The sequence below is a fragment of the Thunnus thynnus genome, chromosome 13 (assembly GCF_963924715.1).
Source record: "Thunnus thynnus chromosome 13, fThuThy2.1, whole genome shotgun sequence".
In the NCBI taxonomy this organism is placed as follows: domain Eukaryota; kingdom Metazoa; phylum Chordata; class Actinopteri; order Scombriformes; family Scombridae; genus Thunnus; species Thunnus thynnus.
This window is the reverse complement of record NC_089529.1, coordinates 9,241,041-9,264,323: the sequence shown is the minus strand read 5'-3', so window position 1 is coordinate 9,264,323 and position 23,283 is coordinate 9,241,041. Positions and strand designations below refer to the sequence as shown.

Here is a 23,283-nt window from a genome sequence, read left to right as displayed (position 1 = left end):
GCAAGACAGTGATGGCACAGTGCACTGAAAAGTTTTCAGCTGTTGATGTACATGCATGCAACTACTCCACTAATCCAATCTATTTCATAGTGTTGTGAAACATTTAACTTTAACACAAATGTTCACCTTGTCTTGCTTGAGAAATAATTGTGTGTCATTGATTGTGAATGTTAAATATGTTCTTTTGACTAACTAAACCCCATTTTCTTTCAGTTTGTATATGGTGAAAGCAATTTTCCGGCATGTTAAATAATTTAAACCTTCATCAGAGTGAATTTAATAAATGTAGTCTTCAGTTTGTAGCAGACATACCCGTCCATAACTTCCCGCTTTAACCTCTGATTGCTTCTTCAAAAAGACATGGCATCACGCTCTTTATCACTTTATTTTTTTGTTATCCATTTTTCATCAGACAACCCATGTGTATCAGTGCTCTGCTTTTCTTTTTGTGCAACTCAAAGAAAAAAGCATCGATTTGCCATGTTTACTTAATTGCATTTTTCCCTCCTTTGACATCATTGCGTTAGCAGCATGGATGAACAATAATAGAGGAGGGGATTTTTCTTCAGATTATGAAGTGGATTTTCCAGATGATTTACATTACTATTCAAAATTTTGGTAGTAAATGCTTCAAAACAAAGGTTACGATAGCAGGATTATTATTGTTGTAGTGGGAGATAATGTAAAGAACAATCTACACTGATCTTCCCTTCACAGACTGCAGCAGACTACAATGAAAGAACATAATGTAACATAATGTATGTAGTGCAAACTATGTAAATACTAACAGTATAAAGTGACTGGAAAGGCTGCATTTTTTAAACACTGGTTTTGTGGTAGCCTAACTATTCTCTAAGAAAAAGGTGTTAATTATCCTTGAAGTATTGCACACTGTTTTAATAACATAAACTGATGCTATGTGCTCTTTTTTGTCAATATGTGCAGTAATTAACTCACGTTAAACTGATACCATAAAAATATGGTGTCGGTACCACAAGTGCTAAACTGCTAGAACCAAGCCATACGAGATTTGATGCTGAGTGTAAGTATTTGTGACAAAGATTTACAACCAGTGCAGGCCAATTGTCAGAAGCGATTAATGTTCACTTCTAAATTCTTGGGGCTTGTTTGTATCTACGAGCCTCAGGACTGGTTAGCAAGTAGTGCGGGGCCAATGACAAATCGTTTGTGACACCATTTGCACAGCACTCAATTGCAAGCCACCTTTTATTTCGCACGTGTTTGTGTGTTAGAGCAAGGGGGGAGCGGGAGTGGATTTTGCTGTGGGCTAGTTTCATTATTTTATTGTACAATATATCATGTTAAAAAGTCACAGCATCAAAGAGCTGACAAATGGGCAGCATGTGTAATCAACATGCTACTATTAAGGAACCTGTTATCTTTTTTTTTGTGGGGCTTTTATGTATTTATCATGCAGTAGAGAAGAGAGTGTGTGGAGGTATAATAGCTGAATTTGGACTCACAATTTAGCTCGCTGCCTCATGTAGGGCCTCTCAAACTCTGAAATGTCTTTCTGTAGAAAATAGTACAATCAGGCCATTAAGTCTCTGGGATAATCATTACCTTCCCCTTAGAAAGCCTGGCTGTAAGGTTGATGATGAGAAAGTTAAATATGTTAATGCTCTTAGAAAGCTTAAAAGCCTGAATACCATTCAGTCCAAGACTCTGAGGCTTCTCTTGTCTTGTCTGTGCTCATTCTCTCACCACACGCAAAAGCTTTTGGGCAGACCACCAAAAAAAGAAAAAAAAAAAAAGAATGAAGGAGAGAGGACACTTTGTTCTGTGAGGAAACATAACGTGTGACAACGTGTGCTCGGTGACAAAGGAAACACTGTTCAGTGGGAGACCTCTACATAGATGGATACATGGACACATGATGGAGTTTAGCTGTATGGCTGTCATCTCACGTCTCTTTGAATATTGTGTTTGCTCTTCATCCTCATAAGCCTTTCGCAACATGTTCCAAGGCTCAGACAGATAAGCTTGTCCAAGAAGAAAGATTTGTTACCAGCATAGCTGTTACTCATTTTTAATGATCGTCAGTTGTCTGTAGACACTGGATGAAATATATCTACACTCAGCGATAAACAAGGCAAATATTTTATATTGATGAAGTGAGCGCTCTTTGAAAGTTACTGTAGGTAAGACTATTGTAAAGATGAACGTCTGCTATTAATCAAGAAGGATGGAAATTTGCAGCTCTGTTACAACAACCCTGTCATCATCGCCACTGTTCGGCCTGCTCCAGTGTTTTAAATTTACAATATATTTTCTTGCTATGCCATGGAGAATGTCATTTCCTCTGACAGAGCTTACAACAGCAACACCAGTCAAAAGCAGTCCGGGGCCCTCAGAACATACTGTATGCAGCTCTGTGCAATTTTAAAACCGTTGTATATGTGAAATGTAAATATTCATTTTCACACGTCATGTAGCCAAAAAACACAGTGTATCAAGCACCAATGTTGGAAGCAGCATGTGCTCAAACAAATGGAGGATTTTTCACATAATGCATTCCACAAACACATTTGGGACCACAATGGCAGTATTGAGGTTATGCCACTCAGCCTTCTTTAAGCTAACTATTTCCTGTCACATTAACCTTCCCAGACAATGGGATGCATAATTCAGAAAATTCGTCGTGGATTTGATACAAATGAATGAGGATTGACCTTATCCAGGTGGGATCTACCATGCTTTTTCATCAGGATCCACAGGTCTCTGTATATTGATTGTTATGTCAAGCGTAGGGCCACGGGGCTGTCTCGTGGCTCCACTCCAATAACAATCACCAGGAGCAGGTGACATGCCACACAGATGCTAGCAGCCCAGAAGCAGCCAAACAAGTTGATTATCCCTCCAAGAGCTCATCTTCATTCTGCCTAGATAATGTGTCTGTTGAACATTCTGTTGAAAAACATCTTGAATATGTTGATATTACTCTGTCATATAACTGTTGTTTACTCACAGCCTGTCTGGATTGCCTTGCATCATCCTAACAACTTTTGTTATGAGAGAATGAATACAACTGTGAAATTCCTAACAGAAAGCCTCTAATATGTGAAAACTAACCATTATTTTTCCTGTGTGATTCCTCTGATGCTACACGGCATAACATATTCACACAACAAGCCATTTAGTCACATTTTTATTATTAAAATCTGTTGAAATTGATTCTAAATTGTCAGTAAGCTGATTAAGAGATTTATTTTATTAGGAAAATTGTTGAAAGAAGTTGGTTTATATTAAAAACAAGAGGAATTATCTCATCCGATTCGAAGATTTATGTACTTGAAGATGCGAAACTGACTTGTTAAGATGAATATTTGTGCTGTAGTCTCAGATGTTTCTCACATACAACCCTGTTTTTTCTTTCCCTCACAGTGGGGATGAGACAGAAACAGATTCAGAGGTGGAGGACCGTGTGGATGAAGTTAAGTCTTGGCTCTCGAAGAACAAAGGCTCCACCAAGACCCTGACAGATGAGGGGAGTCTGAAGAGCACCAGGTTAGTGCCCCCATCCTTCTGCATCATGACAGATAACCATGTACATCCCTGTGGTAACGCAGTGATAAAACTGCCCACATTCCCAGCCTTAAAAAGGCTCAGGATTACCTGGGGCAGTTTGCAACAGAAGGGTGGGTATTTCATGTGATTAGGTGTCATCTCTCTCTCCCAGTAATATGTCTAATGACAGGAGGCGGAATGGGGAAGTGGCTGCTGTCAAATTTATTGAAGTGGCCCGTGGCCAGTTGGCACGCCTGCTAAATGACGCCTCTGCCTCAGTTAGATAGATCTTCTCACTGGTTGATTGCCTCACTTTCTACAGTGCACACTGTACATAACAGCAATAGCCAGAGATATTGTGTATGTTCCCTGACTCTTGACTGGTCCCAAGGACAAAATGAAAATAACAATAAAACATCAGAATCAACATCAATATCTGAACTCTCAGTTGCAATTTATGAGTTTGATATTGAATATTACAATAATTAAGAATTTCTCCTTTAAGTATGTGGAGCTCTGTTTTTTTTTGTCTTCTGTTGGTTGTCTCTGGTATCAATTTTATTATGTAACCCTTTAGATATGCAGCAAATGCAGATGTCAAAGAGGTGAAAGAAGGTAAGGAGAAGATGAGTGACGGAGGTAAAGATGGGAAAGAGGTAGAGCAGAACAGATCAGTGTCTGTCATGAGTTCCCTGAGCTACAGGAAGCGTTCAAACCTGAAAGACTCCATAGGGGGTACAGGCGATGAGAGCTCCCTGTTTAGCACTCTCAAAGAACAGCATGACACACCAGACCACGCCTCCATTCGCAAAGCCAAGTCTAAGTCTGGAGAGCTCCAGGAGGATTGGAAGAAGAGCCAGACACAGGAGGACTTAGACGACAAAGGCTCCGTCATCTCCCAGGCCTATTCTGAGGCCACCAACAGAGCCAGGAAGGGTCTGGAGTCCCGCTGGACCTCCCGTGGCAGCCCTGAATTTGATAAGGACTCCATGGTGTCCTCTGTGGCTCCTAGCAGGATGTCCACAAGGAGGGGCATGTTGGACATGGATGATGACAATAAGTCTACTATCAGCAGCGTGAGCCGCTCTAGCCCCCGATCACTGCATCGCAGCGCCTCTTGGAAAGATGAGAGACGCAGTAGCTCTCGCTTGTCTCTTGCCCGCAGCTGTGGCCTCAGTGAATTTGGCGTGCATCTAGATGATGATGACGATGATGATGCCAGGAGTGCGGCCTTTAGTGAAGCAGGACTTTCATCTTACAGTCCCCGCTCTCTCAGTCGCAGCTTTTCTAACCCAGGCCAACCACGCTCCTCAGACAGCAATCTGCCAGATACATCTGACGTCAAGTCTGTCTCCCACCGCAACTACTTGGACCCTGATTTAGAGGCTGCCATCAATGAGGTGCTGAGCTTCAAACCCATTAAGTTCAAGCGCAGCAAACTTGACGAGTCCAGTGGTGAAGAAGATGATGAGATGAAGGGACCAGGGAGTGAGGACAGTAGGAAGAAAGGAGAAGATGAGGGTTGCAGCACATCTAGCCTGCGCCGCTCTGCATCAGGCTCTGCTCTGGACTACGGAAATCGTCCGTCCAGCATCCTGAGTACTAGCAGCTCCCGCAGTCGTAAAGATAAAAAAAGTAAAATCTCTCTGTCAGACAGCTCTTCCTCAGATGATCACCACAGCAGAAAGAGCTCAAAGCGGAAGAAGGGAAAAAAGTCCAAGAAGAGATCTAAGAAGAAGCAAAGTGAGTCAGAGGATTCCTCTTCCTCCTCAGAGTCGTCGTCCTCCTCCTCCTACTCCTCCTCCTCCTCCTCTGGCTCCACCATCTCATACCGCAGCTCCAGCAGTGTTAAAAGGGCCCCGAAACAACCATCTGATGATGAGATGGAGCCTGCAGGTCACGGTGCATCTGGCAGGAAGGAAACCAAGAAGAAGCAGAAGAAGATGGATAACATGATGATGAAGTACCTCTACAGGCCTGACAGTGACTGATACCAAAAGACAAAGGTGATGCTTGGTGTGCTAATAATCCAGGAGCCTGGCATAACTGAAACTGATTCAGGATCGTTCACTTAACATACTAACTAAGTTTGCTGTGTAAATGTTTGGTGTGTATTCTGACTCTGTGAATAATCCTTATAATACACTAAAGTTGACTTGTTTTGTACTAGATAAGCCCTCGGTAAATTTTTCAAAAGTCTCATGCTAATTATTAGTGTGTGCCACCATCATTTTTTTCCTTTTCTCCATTTGTCTTCATTTTTTGGCCAGACTTCATAACCGCGGTTGTCCGTGAATGAGTGAGTGAGTGAGTGAGTGAGTGAGTGAGTGATGAAGTTACACCGTTGGTCAGCTGGCCGAGTGTTGGAGTTTCCCCATTGGCCGTTGCTCTTTCAAAATGATTCGGCACGAGATGATTGAAGCGGAGGACGGCAGTGCGATGCACGTACCATTGTCTCTACTGTCTCCTCCTCTATCGTCCAGTGTGATTGACTCTCCGGCTGACAGCTGTCAGCAGCTGGCAGGAGAGACGCTCCGCAGTGCATTTTGATTTTATAACTGATTTTATAAACAAACATAGCTTAACCATGTCATGTGATATGCTACTTCAGTACTTTACCAGCAAATATTACTGGGACCACTACAGAAAATTGCAGATGAACATTTAATACCCAGGAATTAACATTATAGACACTATCACTGACTATCCCTGTAACAAATTGGCCACAATTTCACACATTGACCATACATGGTCCAGCCATATGCTAGGTTTTTACCTAGTAGACCTAGTCTCGTTTAGTATGCCGTATAGTTTGCTTCTAGTTTGCATTTCTGACACACTCCAGTCACTTTCATTTTATTTCTAATACATTATAATGCCTAATAAAACAAATTCTGATACATAGCTCGAGAGGTATACACTAATCCATCATTGCAATTCATCACAGGTTACCTTTCTGTTTTTCGCTTTAAGTTTATTCATCCCACTCCCAGCCATCAAGAACAGTACACTGAAATACTAGTCCTCACACAATTTGTTACTCTCCTATTTTCATTTTCATTTTCATATATGCAGAGATGTAATCTCTGCATATGTGAATGTTTCTCTGAATTGATTCTATTATAAGTATGAGCCGTTGGTATGAGAGAAAGGTGTGTCTGGATTTGGCTGTTCTTAAAGCACAAGCAGATGTTGGCAATGAAGCAAAAACAAAATGACACCAATTTAAGCTTTAGCGTGTTAACTGGGAAGAGTTTAAAGAGGTGTGACATGACTTGATATTACTGGATGTGGATACTTTGCATCATAATTAAAATGATAAATTTAGCTCTAAGCTTCAAAAGCCTATCTATTTTAAGAGTAATTTTACTTGACAGTTGGAGCATCTCTGCCTCCTGTGTGATTTTAAAATATGCAAGACAGCGGGTTTGAGGGGTTTTTTGTTTGTTTTTTATGATGGATAGGACAAGTGTCCTTGAATATGTTTGCCTCTTCAGTGGAGCACTTGCTCATAGGTTCATTGCTTGAATTAAGGCAGGTTTAATGGACTGAATATGGTACTGACATGTATGTCAACAATATAGTTTTCATAATTATACAGGATGACAGTTTACAATTAAAAAACATGTTTTAGTGGGGAGTTTCTTAAGAGTGGTCTGCCTCCATTCAAACATTCATCTAAAACATCACCACAGAGCTTCCATGCTACCAGTTTGCCAAAAGCACTATTCTCTGGCAACAACAGCTAAACCCAAAATTTGATGAAAACACTTCCTTTAAACACAGTGTCATGCTCTGTAAGTAATAATTAGGGTAATACAGTTATTAAAGTAAGTAGAATTACATATGTTGCTCATGTGCTAACTTGCTCATTCTGCATTCACATCACTTCTAGTCTAAGTAATTGAATTAACCATGTTCTCACGTTTCATAAATGCAGTTGATTGTGAATTTAGATTTTCAGCTATGGGTCCCCTGCAATGTTTGATAATTACACATCTTGTGACATCAAATGGGAGCTATAACAGCCTTCCAAAATCATGTATGACAAGGCTTGAACATGGAGCACTTAAACCTTACACAAATATCTGATACCTCAAAATGCATAAGTTTCAGGTTGTGGATTATTATAAACCACATCAAGGCAGTCACGGTTGCTACAGTGTATGTGGGGTTCTTTGCCTGTTGTCAACGGGGTGTCTATCAGAGAGAAGTGATGACTCACAGTAGTCTGGGTGTATAAAATCTCTAGAGTGAATTAAGGTGTCAATCAAATAATGCATTGAGTGAGTGTCATACCATAAGTTGTCATGACAACATAATCTAAGGATGTAAAGCCCCGGTTTTAAATGACCTTTAACGAGTGAAGTAGGTAGCATTAAGGTACAGCACAGAACACAGACTATGAGTAACTGAGTCAATCAATGCTGAATGAATCTCTCGAATGACCAGTCACTTGTCATTTACCATACTAATATAAAGTATGTCAACATGGTGTGTTAGCAATGTTTCATGCATGCAAAGTATAAATACTTTAACAACGACCTTCTTCTCTACACCTTTCAGTTTTGTTTCCACTGTATGTATCAGAGTAATGATATAATGGTGTGTCTGTATGTGTGTTGACCCCTATAGCCCTCCTGTGCAGCGGAGACACCTGAGTCTTGGCAGATCTGATGAAGAGGATGAAGCGGACAGAGACTCCAGCAGGCAGTCACTGAAGCAGAGTGACAGCGAAGGCACATTGGCAGAGAGCACATCGTAACCCGGACTTTTTCATTGACACCAAGCACACAGGAGGGACACCATTATTTCCACCCTAACTTAACCACCACTTCACTGCCAGCAAGTGAGGCCAGCTGCTTCCAGAGGCAAAGACAGAGAATAGGAACAGAGAGAACAGTGTTTTCTTTCTAGTTTAGTTTGGGCGTTTTATCATCTTAAGTGTGCTTCTTCTTTTTCCATTTTATTTAATACAACATATTGAATAAGTTAGTCAATACAGAACAGTGAAAGTTGAGCACTATCTGAAGAACTCCATACTGCTGCTTTATTTAAAAAGAGCTGCTTTTCAGGCAAATTTAAGCACTCCTCTTGCACTCTCCTCTGACTATTCAGAAAGCTCTGCCAAGAGGATTTAGATAAGCCCACTCTGGCAGGACTCCTCCAAGAAAGTCTGACCAACTATTAAGACTGTTCTTATCTCTTCCACATTAATGTGGACTAGCGTGTTGGGAGGAATTAACCCATTTTCAATGAATTATCTTACTGTAGGTTTACTTGTGATGCTTTTTCCAAGTTGAGATATCCACCATATGAACAAAGCGATGCAAGGTCATGATTGCTCTCATGAAACAAAATCATTTTGAAGAATGAATTACCATTCTAAAAATTAAGATGTTAAAAGTTTCATATAACTGAAACACTCAGAAATGGATTTAAAGCAAAATCTGATCTAAAAGTGTATATATAGTATACATAGATATATAAGATGTGGAATCAAAGCCTTCACATGAAGACCATATTCAAATTTTCTAAAGCTAGTAAGAGAATTATTTTATTAAGATAAGGTTTATGTCATATGTCTTGAACTTCAAAGGGAATATATTTGTTTGCCTGTGTAAAGTACGTTTCTGTAGAGCTTTTTACACCTTGCAGATGCAGAGATTTATGGTGGTTTGTTAGATGCACACACACTGGATTTCTACTTCACAATATATAATAACTGAAAACTCCTTATGCTGAATCATGTAGAATAGTATTGGCAATTTTGGATATACAGTATATTGAAGTCCAATTTGGACATTGATGCTTTGGCCATGTTTCTTTAAGCAGTAAAGTAATTACATAATTTCAGTACATTATGGTCTTCCTGTCTCAAGGTGCCAAAAAAGTTGGCATAATGTATGTAGAATTTGTTCAGTAAAACTGATTTTTTTGTCCATGACCACCAATGAGCAGCCCTCAAAATCATTTTCTGATGTAACAGAGTTATTCTCAGCCTGAATGCATTTTAATATCTAAGAGGATTCCCATGCTGACAATGATTGACTTTTTTACTCCGAGGCATTATGGAAAATACGCTTTTTTTAGACTGAACTTATTAGGGAATATGGGGAAATGTCAAAAAGATTCAAACCTAATTTTAGCTCCATAACTGTATGTTGTTAGTTTTGGAAGTGTTTTCTTGTTTATTTTTACTCATTTAGCCACCCGTGTATTCTGTATTACCTCATAGAATTCTGCCAAAAATACTCAATCTGCTCGAATAATTCAATACATTTATGTGATTTCAGACCCAAAGTGACAAAAACAAGTAGACTATCAGCGTGTTGTTGTCCAGACTCGCTGGCTATTTCTATATTTGGCCTTACAGAATGATAATGATATCCTTAGATGATTATGACCTTTTTAAACTCTATTTAAATTATGTATAGGTAAATTTGAATAAGGAAGCACACTGTATATGTGTGCATGCGGACTGTCTGCTCATGTGCAAAGAAAAGCTTGGCTTGCTATTTGCATATCTTCTCTGAAGAGCCTAATCTGCATTTCATGTCTTATTTTCTCTGTTTTTTTTCTTCGCTTCAGACATGAATATTAATGTGGAACACAGAAAACTTTGATGTCAGTGCTTCAGAACAGACTTGTTAAATGGAAAAGAAATATTGTAAGTTTCATTACCTCTAAGTTGGAGTTGCTGGCTTTACACGTTGCTTGAAAAGTTTGTGCACTTCATATCTTTTGAGAAGGCTTGTCTATTTTCATTATTGAACAGATCACCATTTGTAATACGAGTGTGTTTGGAGTTTTTTAGTAAATAAATTCAGCTGTTTGTTTACAGAATCAATGTTGGCTTGCTGTATATAATTTAGATGCTATTTAGTTTTTGAATTCAGCGCCGTCAGAAAACAGTTGGAGAAAAGGAGGTCAGAAGGAGTTTGATTCATTTTAGCTCATCTATCCCAGACTAGCTTTTCATCATACCCATCCAGTTTTTCCCAGGAGACTACAGAGGAAACAAACAATTCATAGAAATGATTAATTCTGAGCAGTTGGAAAGGCAGACTGAACATTGCTCACAGTACCTTTCCACACTTCGGTTGTTAATATGACTGCTGCATAGCTACGCAGTTCAAAACCAAGCTTGGGGCACATTCAGAAAGATCAAAAAACCAAGTGCAAGCGCAGTCTTCCTTCCCACATCAATCTCTATTCTACATAGGTGAAGCTTACCTAGATTCAAAGAGATTGATGGTTTTAGGTTACCACATTGGCTGACATTCACACTCAGTGTGTTTTGCTTTCAAGAATCCCCTATTTATCCAACCAATCTGTAATCCTCATTCCTGTACACAACCTGTTGTGTCGCTTCACTTTGTGCCAGGGTGGCTTTTTCTGTAATTTCACTTCACTAGTGTGCTCCCTCTGGGTGGCTGCATGTTTCTGCTTAAAGGCTTTCCATTGAGTGACAGATTAAATTCTGCACCCGATTTTACTTATTTTGGCTCTAACACTGTTTCACAAACCACTGGAGCAGGAAGTCATTAGCTCAACAAAGCCAAGCAAGTCTGTGTTTACAGTTCCGCCCTCCCTGTTTATTTAGACGGAATGGTTTGGCCACAGCCATTTTCTACTCTGGAAGTTTTATGCTGCTCTTCCATGGGTAGTGTTACCTTGCACAATAATGTAGAATGCCAGTAGTCTTAACATTACTGTGCATATGATTAGTTTGCCTTCAAAGTAGAACATTTGAGTTTGTTGTTTCCTTATATCATTTACATTTCATTTGGAATTTGTATGAAATTGTGTACTTTTCTTGTCGCTTGTCTCCTCAAACAAGACCCTATATGTAAAACGATGCACCTTTTAAAATTACAAAAGAGATGAAGAACAGTTAAACTGAGTCGGAACTGGCTCTTTAAAGAAACCGTGTGCCAGTTTTTGCATAAGCAGCACTATTTGCAAAGCATCTCCACATTTTAACCTTGGGTGCAGGCCTCCCTGTCAGCAAGTAAAATATGTCGGGGTACAGTGAGACAGGAGAACGTGTTTATCAGCCATCATCCTCAACTATTAAGGCTCCCAGTTTTCTGCCGGATGCCTGCTGTCAATAAAGCACTGATTGGAGGCACTGGGACACCGCCTGCAGGGACCAGGTGAGGAGGCTGCACTCATTTGCAATTCTAAGATGAAAAGAGGCAGCAGAGTGTGCTGCTTGGGCGCCTCTCTTTGTTTGCACATATCATTTCCACTCTAATGAACACTGCACAGTAGTGGGCCCTTGTAACAAGGCTCAAAGGTAGGCTCAAACATTGTTTACATTTTGCATAGGTCTTTGCAGGGCCTGGGGAACAAAAAAAAAATCATTTCCTCCTCCTGTGTGGGACCTACCATAAAAGTGAATCAGTTTTAGCATCCACAGCTTTGTTTTATGCCGTTCCTCGTACCTAAGCACAGTATAAACCTTGAAAACAAATTGCTGGAATCCTCGGAGTGGGAAAAGGAAATACTGGAGTGTCTATCACCAACTTCAATGTTGGATTTGTATCTCTGTTTCCACTCCACAGTATGCAGGTGGCCAAAGCCTCCTGCTGTGCTCAGAGCTGTTTGCTGCTTAGTGTCCCTGCCAAAGGAGAGTTGCTGCCCCTATCGCTGGTGTGTGGGTGTGTGTGTGTGTGTGTGTGTGTGGGCAAGGGGGAAATGAAGACTTAGGATGTACTCTACAGCAGTCCACTACATCTGAGGGATTTGGAAGGGGCGTAAATTGTCCTCCCTCCTACCCTCTCAGTGGGAAAGTGTTTTAAAAATCATTTCCCTGTTTCTCCAAACGCCTCAAGCGCTCGCTTCAGCACTGTGACAGATGTCATTTCTGTTGTCTTTCACCTTCCCTTGCTGTTGTGTTTTTAGTTCAGCAAAGTCAGAAACCTGTTTCAATCTTGACAAGAGATGCAGGGGCGCTCTGGAAGTTCATTGTCAGTCTCTACTGTTAACTATCCAGTGAAGGTGAAAAATCATGATGATGATCTCAAAAGCAAACAAAAGAATCAAGTAAGCTAGAGAAGTACTCATCCTGCAATCCAAATCTCTATCTCACAGGTCAAACACAAATTTGGAGCATGTTCCCATCATGACACTTCCACTTCTTGATACAGTATACCACAGATTATTCTCAGATTTGGAACGACACCTAACCACCTTTCAATGGTACTAGAATTTCAAAATCCTCCTGCTGTATTGTAGCTGATCAGTGGTAGAGAACAGGAGAGTGAACAGTGTCACATTTCTGTTGCAAAACCTAGAAATCTTCATTTCAAAACCCAAACAGCCCGTGACAAAGCAGTGTTATCACAACAGTATTTTGCATCTCTTGGACCTGTGTTCTCATTAGCTCATCTCTGTTGTGAAAATACAGCTTCATTGTCCATATTAATTAGCAGCCACTGTAGCTCAAACAGACGGGAGGGTTGCCATGGGTGGGGGTGGTGGCAGAGACTGAGGCTGTAGGAGGATACTGCTGTAGTTGCACTTCCCTCTTGCAGTCATCAGTAGAATGATAGATTGCTAAAATAGCCCTTTAGCTCTCTAGAAGTGATAGTCACAGCTACATTAAGATCCATTTCTAATAATCCTAGAAGCTCCAGATCCCACCTCCAACCAGGAGGCCATGTTGTTTCCTGAAAGCTGCTGCCAAGCCTCCTAGTTCCGCTTCATGTTCGTCCACATTCTGCTGCTCACAAAGCTGCCTCAAGTAGGCTGTTACGAATTATTCTAGACAATCTTTCGGCAATGTTGTGCACTGCAAGAATATTTTTCTTACTGAAACTAAACACTAATTCATCCGTTAGAAGTCTGAGGTCTTTAATTGCAAATAAATGTGTGAAAAGTACCAGTCAAAAGTTTGGACATACTTTCCCATTCACTTGAATGAGAAAGCGTGTCCAAACTTTTCACTGGTACTGTGAGCATGAGAAAATACATCATGGTGACTTCACCAGACACTCTTCAGCTCTGCTGCTGCACGAGTCACTGAGAGATAAAATGTTCTCGACTTGGTGCCAACACTTGACAGCTTGGTGGTCTTTACCAAACTCACGAGTGCCTCAGCCATAAACTGATAGATAGCAGGAATTAACAATGCATTTAATTGCAGAATTTATAAGCATAACTCACTGAGCAGATGGGAGTCATTGGTGTGTTTGGAGTCACTTTATTCAAATCCCAGGATATTGTACTTCATCCATGTCCAGAGGAACATTTTCCTCTCCAGTGTGGGATTTATCTAAACTAATACAAAAGCCTAGTGGCCATTTGGCTTCAGATTGGTATTGTGTCATTGAGTCTTGGCATGTGCAGAGTGAAAACAACTGTGCACAGCTCTACTGGACTCTATAACCGATCTGGACAGCTGTCATAGGGCATATGCATATCACTGTTGTCAGGTGGTGGAGACTTAACTCATGTACAACTGGAAGTTAACATAAAAAGCAACCTTTGGTGTTTGAAATGTTTGTATTTGGGAAAAGGATCCTTAAATATGTCCATGCTTTTCAGATGATTGAAATAAGTTCTGCACAACAGCATTAAATGTGACAATTATTTTTAATTCAGTAAAGCATTAAATGAAGGTAATAATATCAGTGGAATTATACCAATGTAATAAGTATCCACAGGATTGAAAAGAAAGTCATGGAAACAGTGTGTGGGAAAAAAAAGTGTGAGAGTAAAAAAATAAGATCAGTTTCTACATCAACTGTATATTTGCTTGTTTTCAAATACAGCCTACTATAGCTCAGGATATGACTGATATTTTATAATGATGTTTTTCAAAAGTTTAAGTTTTCATTTCTGTAGTGATTGGAAGAAAGACATTTTCACTCACATCTGATCCCTGAATTCAAGATGTCATTTCTTTTCCATTTCAACTTAACCCCATTGAAATTGGGGAGAGCGATTTGAAGCCGCAGCCATTTGGAAGACCTTAAACAGTTATTCAAAGAGGACCACCAATCAGCTTCCAGCAGTGAGGTATTGAATAGAGATAATCAGGCTCTGAATAGAAATTCAGAAATGCATAAAGTGGTAAAGTAGTGCCTCAAACATATCCAGAGATTGACAGACGGACACTGAGTGAGTCAGACAGGATACTAATGTCTGTCCTGTCATTCGGTCTTCCCTTTTAGCAGGCTCCATCTCACTGCCCATGTGGGACTGAGTCTGAGTGACAAGCCACTGACATTTACAATCTCTCAGCCTCAAAGTGTGGGCAAGCAAGCCTGTATCAAAATGTGACCACAGTGGATGTTCTGAGTCATCATTAGTGAATTTCTGGAATTTCATATGCTCATGCATCACTATATTTCTGCTTGTTCACTACTCTCTGATGATACTCTGTGTGCTATATTTGGCCTGTTGTCCCATCTGCTTTCAGCATCCAGTTTCATTAAATCTACAATGTTGTCACAGAAAACCATGTTTGATTTTAATTTACAATGTGTTATGAGATGAAGCTGAATATTTTTACATTGAATGTCATCATTCCTGTCTCATATTTTAAGTTATTTTGAGTATTTGACCGTGAATGAAACCTTAATGATGTTCTATTTAATAATGTTCTACTGGTGGAAATATGAAATCCATGTCGGCATTAAGTCTGAGTTATTCTTAGGCTACGTGTCTATTGAACTTCATAGAAATCTATTTTAAAACTTTTGAGATACACTGATGACAGATCAGACTTTAGGACTATATAATGTAATGTTTACTGTGAAACTCCACCTCAACATCCTTGCGAAAGCTTTGTTCTCTGTGACACAATACCCACCCAGGTTCAAGTCCTAGCAAGTCTAGCAATGTGAAACCTAGCAATGTTGCTAGGAGATTTTATGTCCAGCCAAATGTTAGACTAATAGGCATTGAATTATTCAGTGTCAGTACTGGAGGTGGTGCTGTTAAGAAAAGTTATATCAGCATGGAAGACAATTTTCTTCCCGAGACCTCTGTAACTATAAAAGCGGGCTGTATCACTGAAAGTTCAGGTGGATCTATTTATGTATAGCATAATATTTCCTAACGCTCACCCTTTGCGGTGCTCATTGAAGGGCACGCAGTCAGGAGTGCTTGCGTGTTTTCTCTACTCTCTTTTCTTTTCCAGACCTCTGCTCAGGCTATACTGTGTTGTATTCCCATTCCAGTGGCACAAATTAATCTACGCCGCCTGTCCACCTGCAACAGACCTCATACAGTACAAGGCCACATGCATTTATTTCACTTCTTGCTGTAGGGGCCAAATATACAGAGACATATAATTTAGAGCTGCCGTCTCTTGCTATCTGCTGTTTTTCTGGCTAAACAATACAGCATGTCAGTGAGAGGTGAGCTCGCCCTGCAGTTAATGCCTCACCAGGATGAAAAGGCTGGTTTCCCAAAGACATGATAGATGTGACTACAAATCTTCAATGGTAGAAATGATTATTTTAAATGATAATTATTAGGATTATTTATTCCTGCTCCTGCCGTCTGTGGCAGGTACTCTCTCTCTCTCTCTCTCTCTCTCTCTCTCTCTCTCACTCTCTCTCTCTCTCTCTCTCTCTCTCTCTCTCTCTCTCTATATATATGCTTTAGTCTGTGATTCTGTAATTCTGACTTCTTTAGAACTAACTGTTGTACTGGTTGCAAGGCAGCACTTGCTGCTGTTTATATAACTAGGAACTAAAAGAAAATTGCTTGTAACATTTTCAGGAAAATAACAGAGTGCAGACATGCTGAAAAATACAGCTTAAGGGCTTCTTTGTGGTTTGGAAAAGTCAGGACTTTAAGTCAGTATACACAGTATTTACAGATGAATAAGAGTTGAAGGTGAAAGTACAGTGTATTTGTTAGAGAGGTGGAGGCATATAGTTCAGCTTCACTATGACATGCTATTAATACAGCTAACAACACTTGATTGCCTCTCTCTGTTTTTAATTTAACTTAAGTCTTCCTTTTCTTCTCACTATCTAAGTAGTGGGCTTTGCAATTGAAACAGTTATCATTGTAAGTAATTAACATCAGTGCTGGGTAACCAGGAGACTACAGCAATGCTACTGTAGGTGGATTATCAAGTAGATGTTGAGATATTTCACGGAAAAAGTGAAACTTTTGACCTGCAGGAAAAGTGAGAAGATAACCAAAGTCATTAAAATGTATCTACTAGGGACTTTGAATATCTGTAGCAAACCCCATGGTAACTCATTCAGTAGTTCACTCTGAACCACAAATGTCATCCTTGCAGTGTTAAAGGAAAACTCAGTTTCACCAAAGTCAGTAGTTTCTTGGCAACATGAAGGTCTGTACAAAATGTAACAGCAATCCATCTGATAGTTTTTGAGATATTTCTGTCTGAATCAAAGTGGTGGACTGACTTACTGATAGACAGACATTACCTTTCAACTGTAAGTCCTCTCCTGGGAAAATCAGTGAAAAGATTTTGCTTCTGATTAGTTTTAATTGTAAACATAATTTCCTTGGTGCAGATATTCTGCTATACTGTTTATCATCCATCTACACTAATCCTGTAAAATAAGTAAATTTCACATTGCATTTTTAGTTGTTCAAACTTGCTTTATAGGTTGCATTTGCAATAAGTCATTATCACATACATTTGGACTCACTGATATAATTACACTAACAAACAGTTGGCAGGATTTTACATTGTGTGCCGTCCATTGGATTTTGCAGGAAATCTGCTGCCTTATTTTACAATACAAGCTAGAAAAATGGCTGCTGTTGAACCAGCAAAGCATTCAGAGTTTCTGGCTTTGGCAAAATCCTCTTTGTGGTAGAAAATGAAACAGTAACAATATGATTGCCACAAAATGGAAGCTAGAAACGAGCACTAAATTATCAATAGAAATTAAAGAATGATTGACTGATGATTAAAATACACTTGCACTTTAAATATGGGCATGTTTGAGAATGTCATTTGGCTTTCAGCATAACACTTTTTTGGGAACATCAGAAATCGCTTTCACTCATGGATTCATTTCCATTCATCCAAAAATACTCCACTTATTGTACAACTAGGCTACACTTGTGTAGCTGCTGCCAGATCCTTCTTGATTGCACCATAAAAAGATGATTTTCTATGCTGGGCTCAGTCTGCATACAGCACCACTGGATCATTGCTACAGACACTATTTAGATGTGGTTTTAGCTCAACCAAAAAGCAAAAATGCCAATATCTTTCCATCTGCCAGAGGAAGAAATAAATAAACTCTTTGTATGTGTGTAAATGTACAGTACCAGTCAAAAGTTGGGACACACTTTCCCATTCCCTTGAATAAGAAAGTGTGTCCAAACTTTTGACTGGTACTGGATTATGTTAGCACTCGAAACATTTTACAGTTTATATAATCTCTTCTCTGACCGGCCATGCCCATTGAATAATATATTAAATAACGAGAATGAAAATCATTTCAGTTAAATGTGTGTAATGACATCATATCTCCTGATGTTTCTGACCTGTGGATAGAGTGTCCAGCTTGTGAGAGGTATATAGTGTATATGTAAGATGCTCTGTCACCAGCTTGTCCCTCAAGGGCTGGTGGCTGAGGCAAATCTCAAGGCGACTGCCTCAAATCGAGCGGTCTGGGTGATGGATGGCCTCTAGCATGATGTATGGCTGCTGCTTTCTTCCTACAGGCCTGTATAGGTTGTGTTTGGCCGAGTGACCTCCACTTCCTGTGCATCCCTGCATGTCCCTGGAGGCCCAATCTGCTGTCTGGGTGTAAATATGATCCATGGGATTACATGGCAGACTCTGAGTGATGGACCTCATTGTCCGGAAAGGAAATCAGATTCTCCTAGGTTTGTCCCAGCCTTTGCACTCATTAGATCTGGGATTTGCTCTATTTACATTTGCTCTTTCACTGAGAAGTGGTATGCAGAATGCATGCAATCAGGCCTTTAAAGGAAAAAGCGATAAATGGCAATGCAGCTGAATTGTAAACAATAAAATATACCTATGCTTCATTATGCCTTTTTATTTTTTGTAAATCTTGATTAATGTGGTACACTTTTTGGATGCATGCTTGATACAATATTATTAGCTATTTAAATGTTTATACAAATGCTGATACTCTCCGATTCTTTAAAAATAGAGCATTTAACTCTATTTGGCATTATGAATTCACATGCTTGAGTCAGGGATTAATATTTCTAACTGTGGCTCAAATTAATGCTGTTTTTTTGCACAAGGAGTGACGAGAATGTTCAGCTCTCCAAATTATAAACTGTGAGGCATTCGCCTTTACAGTCCACCTCGAATCAACCAACCAATTCATATAGTATGACCTTTTATCGTGTACAAACCTTTAATCAGGCAGCCTGTGCAATACTGGAGTCAAATATGTAATTTCTCAGTATGCCATCAAGTAATTTTATGATTCTTACTTTTTGCTGCTGTGCACTACTGTGCACATCACACCACTAAATAATGGGTCACTGAACTTCCATAACAGAGAGAACTGCCAGACGCTGACACAATACATTTCCCCCCGCTATAGCTACTCTGGTAAATACACACACTGAGAAATTAGATTTGGCAGGTCATTCAACACTCCCCCTGGGGATCTGCAACTTTGTAGCTGCAATGTTTTTATTTTTTTTTCGCTCAAAATAAACAGTTCACCTCAAATGCTCTGAGTGTTTTGCAAATTTGACCATTTCCTTTAACCTCCTCGAATCTTTTAAGGCAATGACAGGAACCGAAAAAAAAAAAATGCGAAAAAAAATCTCACCCACTAATCAAAAAGCATGTGAGGGTAGCATTACAATTTCATCCTTGACTTGCTACCGTTCTGAAAGCCTACACTTTTACTGCAAGTAAACAGAAAGAATTTATTGGCTTGCCAAATACTCAAAAATTCTTGAAGGATTAAATAGCTGCATCATGTAAGATGAGTTTTGAATCATGAGGATAATTTTTTTATCTGATTTTTATCACATCACAGCTGCAATGGGGGAAAAAAGAAGAAGAAGAAGAAGGCAAGTGAAGGTGTTAAAGCTGAAGTTTGCTTCCTCTAATTTAATGATGGAGGAGCTGCTGCTTCTTTTGCTCCACTGCTCAAGTACATTTCAGTGGCATTAGCCTCACCTCCAACTTTGCCCAGAGCTGCTGGTGGCACTGCTGGAGGATAAAGTCCTGCTCACAGCTCTCCCAGATTATTCATGTATGTCCGCTGCAGCTCCCTTGGCAACAGTGAAGGGAAGGACCCAGTCATTCAACACACGCTACTCTTAATGCTGAGGTGGTGCTCTCTGAACAACATGCACAATGAGAGAGTAAGACATCACTCCATTTAAAATATAAAGATGTTACCGTGTCTGCTCATTTTAGTCGGTTCCATTCATGAAGTAATTCACCGTGAATCAATGCTCTGATTTATTACCACTGTGAGACATGAACTGCTGTCAAGACAAAGCGCAGAGACAAGTTTTGTCATCTGACATTTGCTGTTTCCACAATCCCACCCACATGGTTTGTTTATTCTGTGTAGCATCAGGCATCAATACGGCTGACATGATGGCAGCAAATGGATTCTGTGCTTGATTAAATGCTATGAAATAAGCATTTCAATTTTTGCGCTCATTACATACACATTATAATATTTAGCTATTAATTAAGACATTGAATTCCTCTATTATTACGCTGACTTCCTATTTTTAGTTGACAGATAAACTCGATGCGAGGGTTGACATTCTAGCGGCCCTTTTTAAATCTGGGGCAAACCTGATAAATCAGATTTGCCCTGACAGATGAAAAACCCTCTGAACCTGAAAATGTAAGCACAACACATGGATGTACACCGTGGATAAACTCATCATCTATCGACACAATTACTTACAAATCATTCCTACGATTGTCATGATTAATAAAGTGACAGGATTATCATCTTCATCACCACCACCATCACAGCTCAGCAGTTTAATTCATCTAATAAGATTTCATAATGATGTGGATCATTTGTATGTGAATGATAGCAATAGCAGTGCTTGCAGTTACTGTAAAAGTCCTCCAGCAGTACAACCAAATATTTTTTTTCTTTTAACATTCAGTTTGGATCCTGTTTATCTGTGATGATGCTGGATGCCTCCACTCTCCCTCAGTATCCAAAGGTTTCCATTAATACATATGAACCTGACTGAGAGATGGCCCTCTGCTTCTTTTCTGGGTAATGAGAAAAGTCTTCTATGTAAGACATTCAAGATCCACACAACATATAGATGGTAATATTTTATTTAACTCCACCAAGTGAAACCCTCAGCAGATATTCAGTGTCAGGGTTGTGTCCATGACAACATTTAATAATAAGAAGTTGAGAGTGGATGGAGGTGAGGGTTATGAGCCTCTCGTATTCAAACCCCTTCCTCTTTTCTCCGTGTCGAATGAAATCTGGTGCAGTTTTGCAAGCTTCTATATAGTGAATCTGCATTTGATGCAGCCATTTCTTGATTATGTTGATCCTAAATATAAGAAAATTTACTTTGATGATGTATATTATTCTTACACAGTACAAGTACTTTTAGGTCCAAAAGTCTGAGTCCAGACTACTGTATGATGTGGTTTCAGGATGTGTGCTTTGAAGAGCTCTCTCTCTCTCTCTCTCTCTCTCACTCACACACACACACACACACACACACACACACACACACACAAAGCCAGTGTGATTTGAGTATAAAGTGGAAGATATCCTGCTGCTCCTCCAAAATTACATTCTGGCAGGTGTAAAAATTTGCTCTGCGAGAGCACTTCACACAGGTTGATTGTACACCTGCTTGGCTATTTTACAGGTGCTATTCATGCTTGCAAAGACGACGGCTTCCTCCGAGGATCTCTCCCCAGCCTCAAACGAACAAGCTCTCTGCCTGCCAGCATGATAGAAAGCTCATCATGTTAATTCAAAAGCTAACTGACTCAGCCATAGAATTGTATTTCGACCAGACAGGTGAGCTTCATTAACTTTTCCAGTTCTGTTGCGCTGGCGTCCTTCTCACTATCGTTTTGCTCTCCCTGAAATGCAGTGAATAATTAAATTGGCTGGGTGAAATATTGAGTTTGCGTTTTCAAGAGGCACATAAATATTTCTGTAACATCTATGAAAACACAAATAGCTGCTGCAGCAATATCAGCTTGAACTTATTTGCTGATTTATGATCTCAGTAGTTTTGCTTTGTGTACTGTATCTGTGTGACAGAGCTGACCACAGAACTGCATCACAGGCTTAAAAACAGTGGGTTTCAGACAGAAGATAATTAATTTGAATCCCTGGAATGAATGGGAACACACACTTTCTCCATCTTTCATCCCTCAACAAATACTATTCAGGTGCCGTCAAACAGCAGTTAACCCCCCACTGCATCAGCTCCAGCAGTTAATCCAAATTAGGCTGCAAAGCAGGGATTTCTTAAACATGCCATCATTTTTCAAGTTAATCACAAAAAAGTAATTTTAACAGCCTGCAATAAACATCTTTTACACATATAAAACATAAATAGATGAAAATTTAACTCTTATTAGATGGCCTCTTTTGAGGAAATTGATTTTACATATAATTTAATAGTTAAGTAAAAATTTGTAATTTGTAAATATTGATGATATGACAAGAAGCATCTAAAAAGTTTTCCAAATTATTCAACTACATACTTATACATACAAGTCACAGTGTTTATTTCTGGAGCAGTTCAAACAGCTGCTGAATATTAATGCTGCTCTCCAGGTTACACACAGGTTAATATGCGTCCTTTCTGATGAATAACTAAGGGCTAATGTATAATGCATAAGACTGGCTGTTCCCTGCTCGGGGCTTTGTGTTTGTCTCGGGTGTCCATGTTGGAAGATGCTTGAAGTCACCATCAGGAGGAATTGTTTCTGAATGTCTAATACACTGTACTGGCTGGAGAGCTCACAAAATGGTTTCTAAATGAATGCCACAGAATAAGGAAAGACTCAGATGACAGTTCAGACAATTGATCGTGTTTTCAAAGTAATGCTTTAGCATTTTAATATTTATTTCTAAGTTCACTGCTTTGAATTATAGTAAATCAACTGCTTCTGAGATTATGGGCATGATACAGAAAACCAAAGCCAGAATCTAGTGCTATAAATTGTGTATAGCATTGCCCATAATTTCCATCCATGTCTATGTGTTGTATAGAATATATGCTGTAGGCATTTGAAGTGAAGCCTACTACATATACAATAATACTCCCACTATTCCTGATATTTTTAGAGTGCATTTCTCAAACTGTTTTTCAGGGTACGTAAACCAGCACATGCCTCCCTATCATAGAAAACTACAATGGTCTCCTCTCCAGACACTATTTTGTAAAAGAGATGGCAGTTTGAGAAACAGTCACTGGTGAAATCATGGAGGGAATATATCAGGATAGCCAGAGGCTCTGGATTGTTAGCTAGCTGAGTGAAGCTGCTTTGCTGAACTAGTTTGCAGACCCCTGGGCAGGCAGTCCATGTAAACAGAATATTTATTTAATCGTCTGCTTGGCATGTGGGACTGTTCCAACTCAAGTAAAATGCTGCACATGGATTTATTTTACTCTCCTCACTCGCAGAGCCAGGCCTCCAATATTGTGTAAACCTTTCTCTGCTTATCTTAGTTGGTATATCGATTTAAGGGAGCATGTCAGTGGAAGATGCTGTTGTTAGTTTGTTGATGAAAACATTTTGCTATTCAGCTATTCAGCATGAATGAGCAA

General features: G+C 39.6%; 1 protein-coding gene across 4 annotated transcripts in view; it reads left to right on the top strand.

Annotated features, from left to right (window-relative positions):
* Positions 1-8,392, top strand: part of myo18aa (myosin XVIIIAa) — a 66,056-nt gene extending 57,664 nt beyond the window's left edge. For all 4 annotated transcript variants that reach the window (XM_067607658.1, XM_067607659.1, XM_067607657.1 and 1 more), the window contains 3 exons: positions 3,406-3,528; positions 4,106-5,534; positions 8,164-8,392. In XM_067607658.1, the coding sequence (XP_067463759.1) occupies positions 3,406-3,528; positions 4,106-5,519 (1,537 nt within the window). In that variant the 3' untranslated portion in view covers positions 5,520-5,534; positions 8,164-8,392. The remainder of the gene's footprint in view (positions 1-3,405; positions 3,529-4,105; positions 5,535-8,163) is intronic.
* Positions 8,393-23,283: the final 14,891 nt, after the last annotated feature.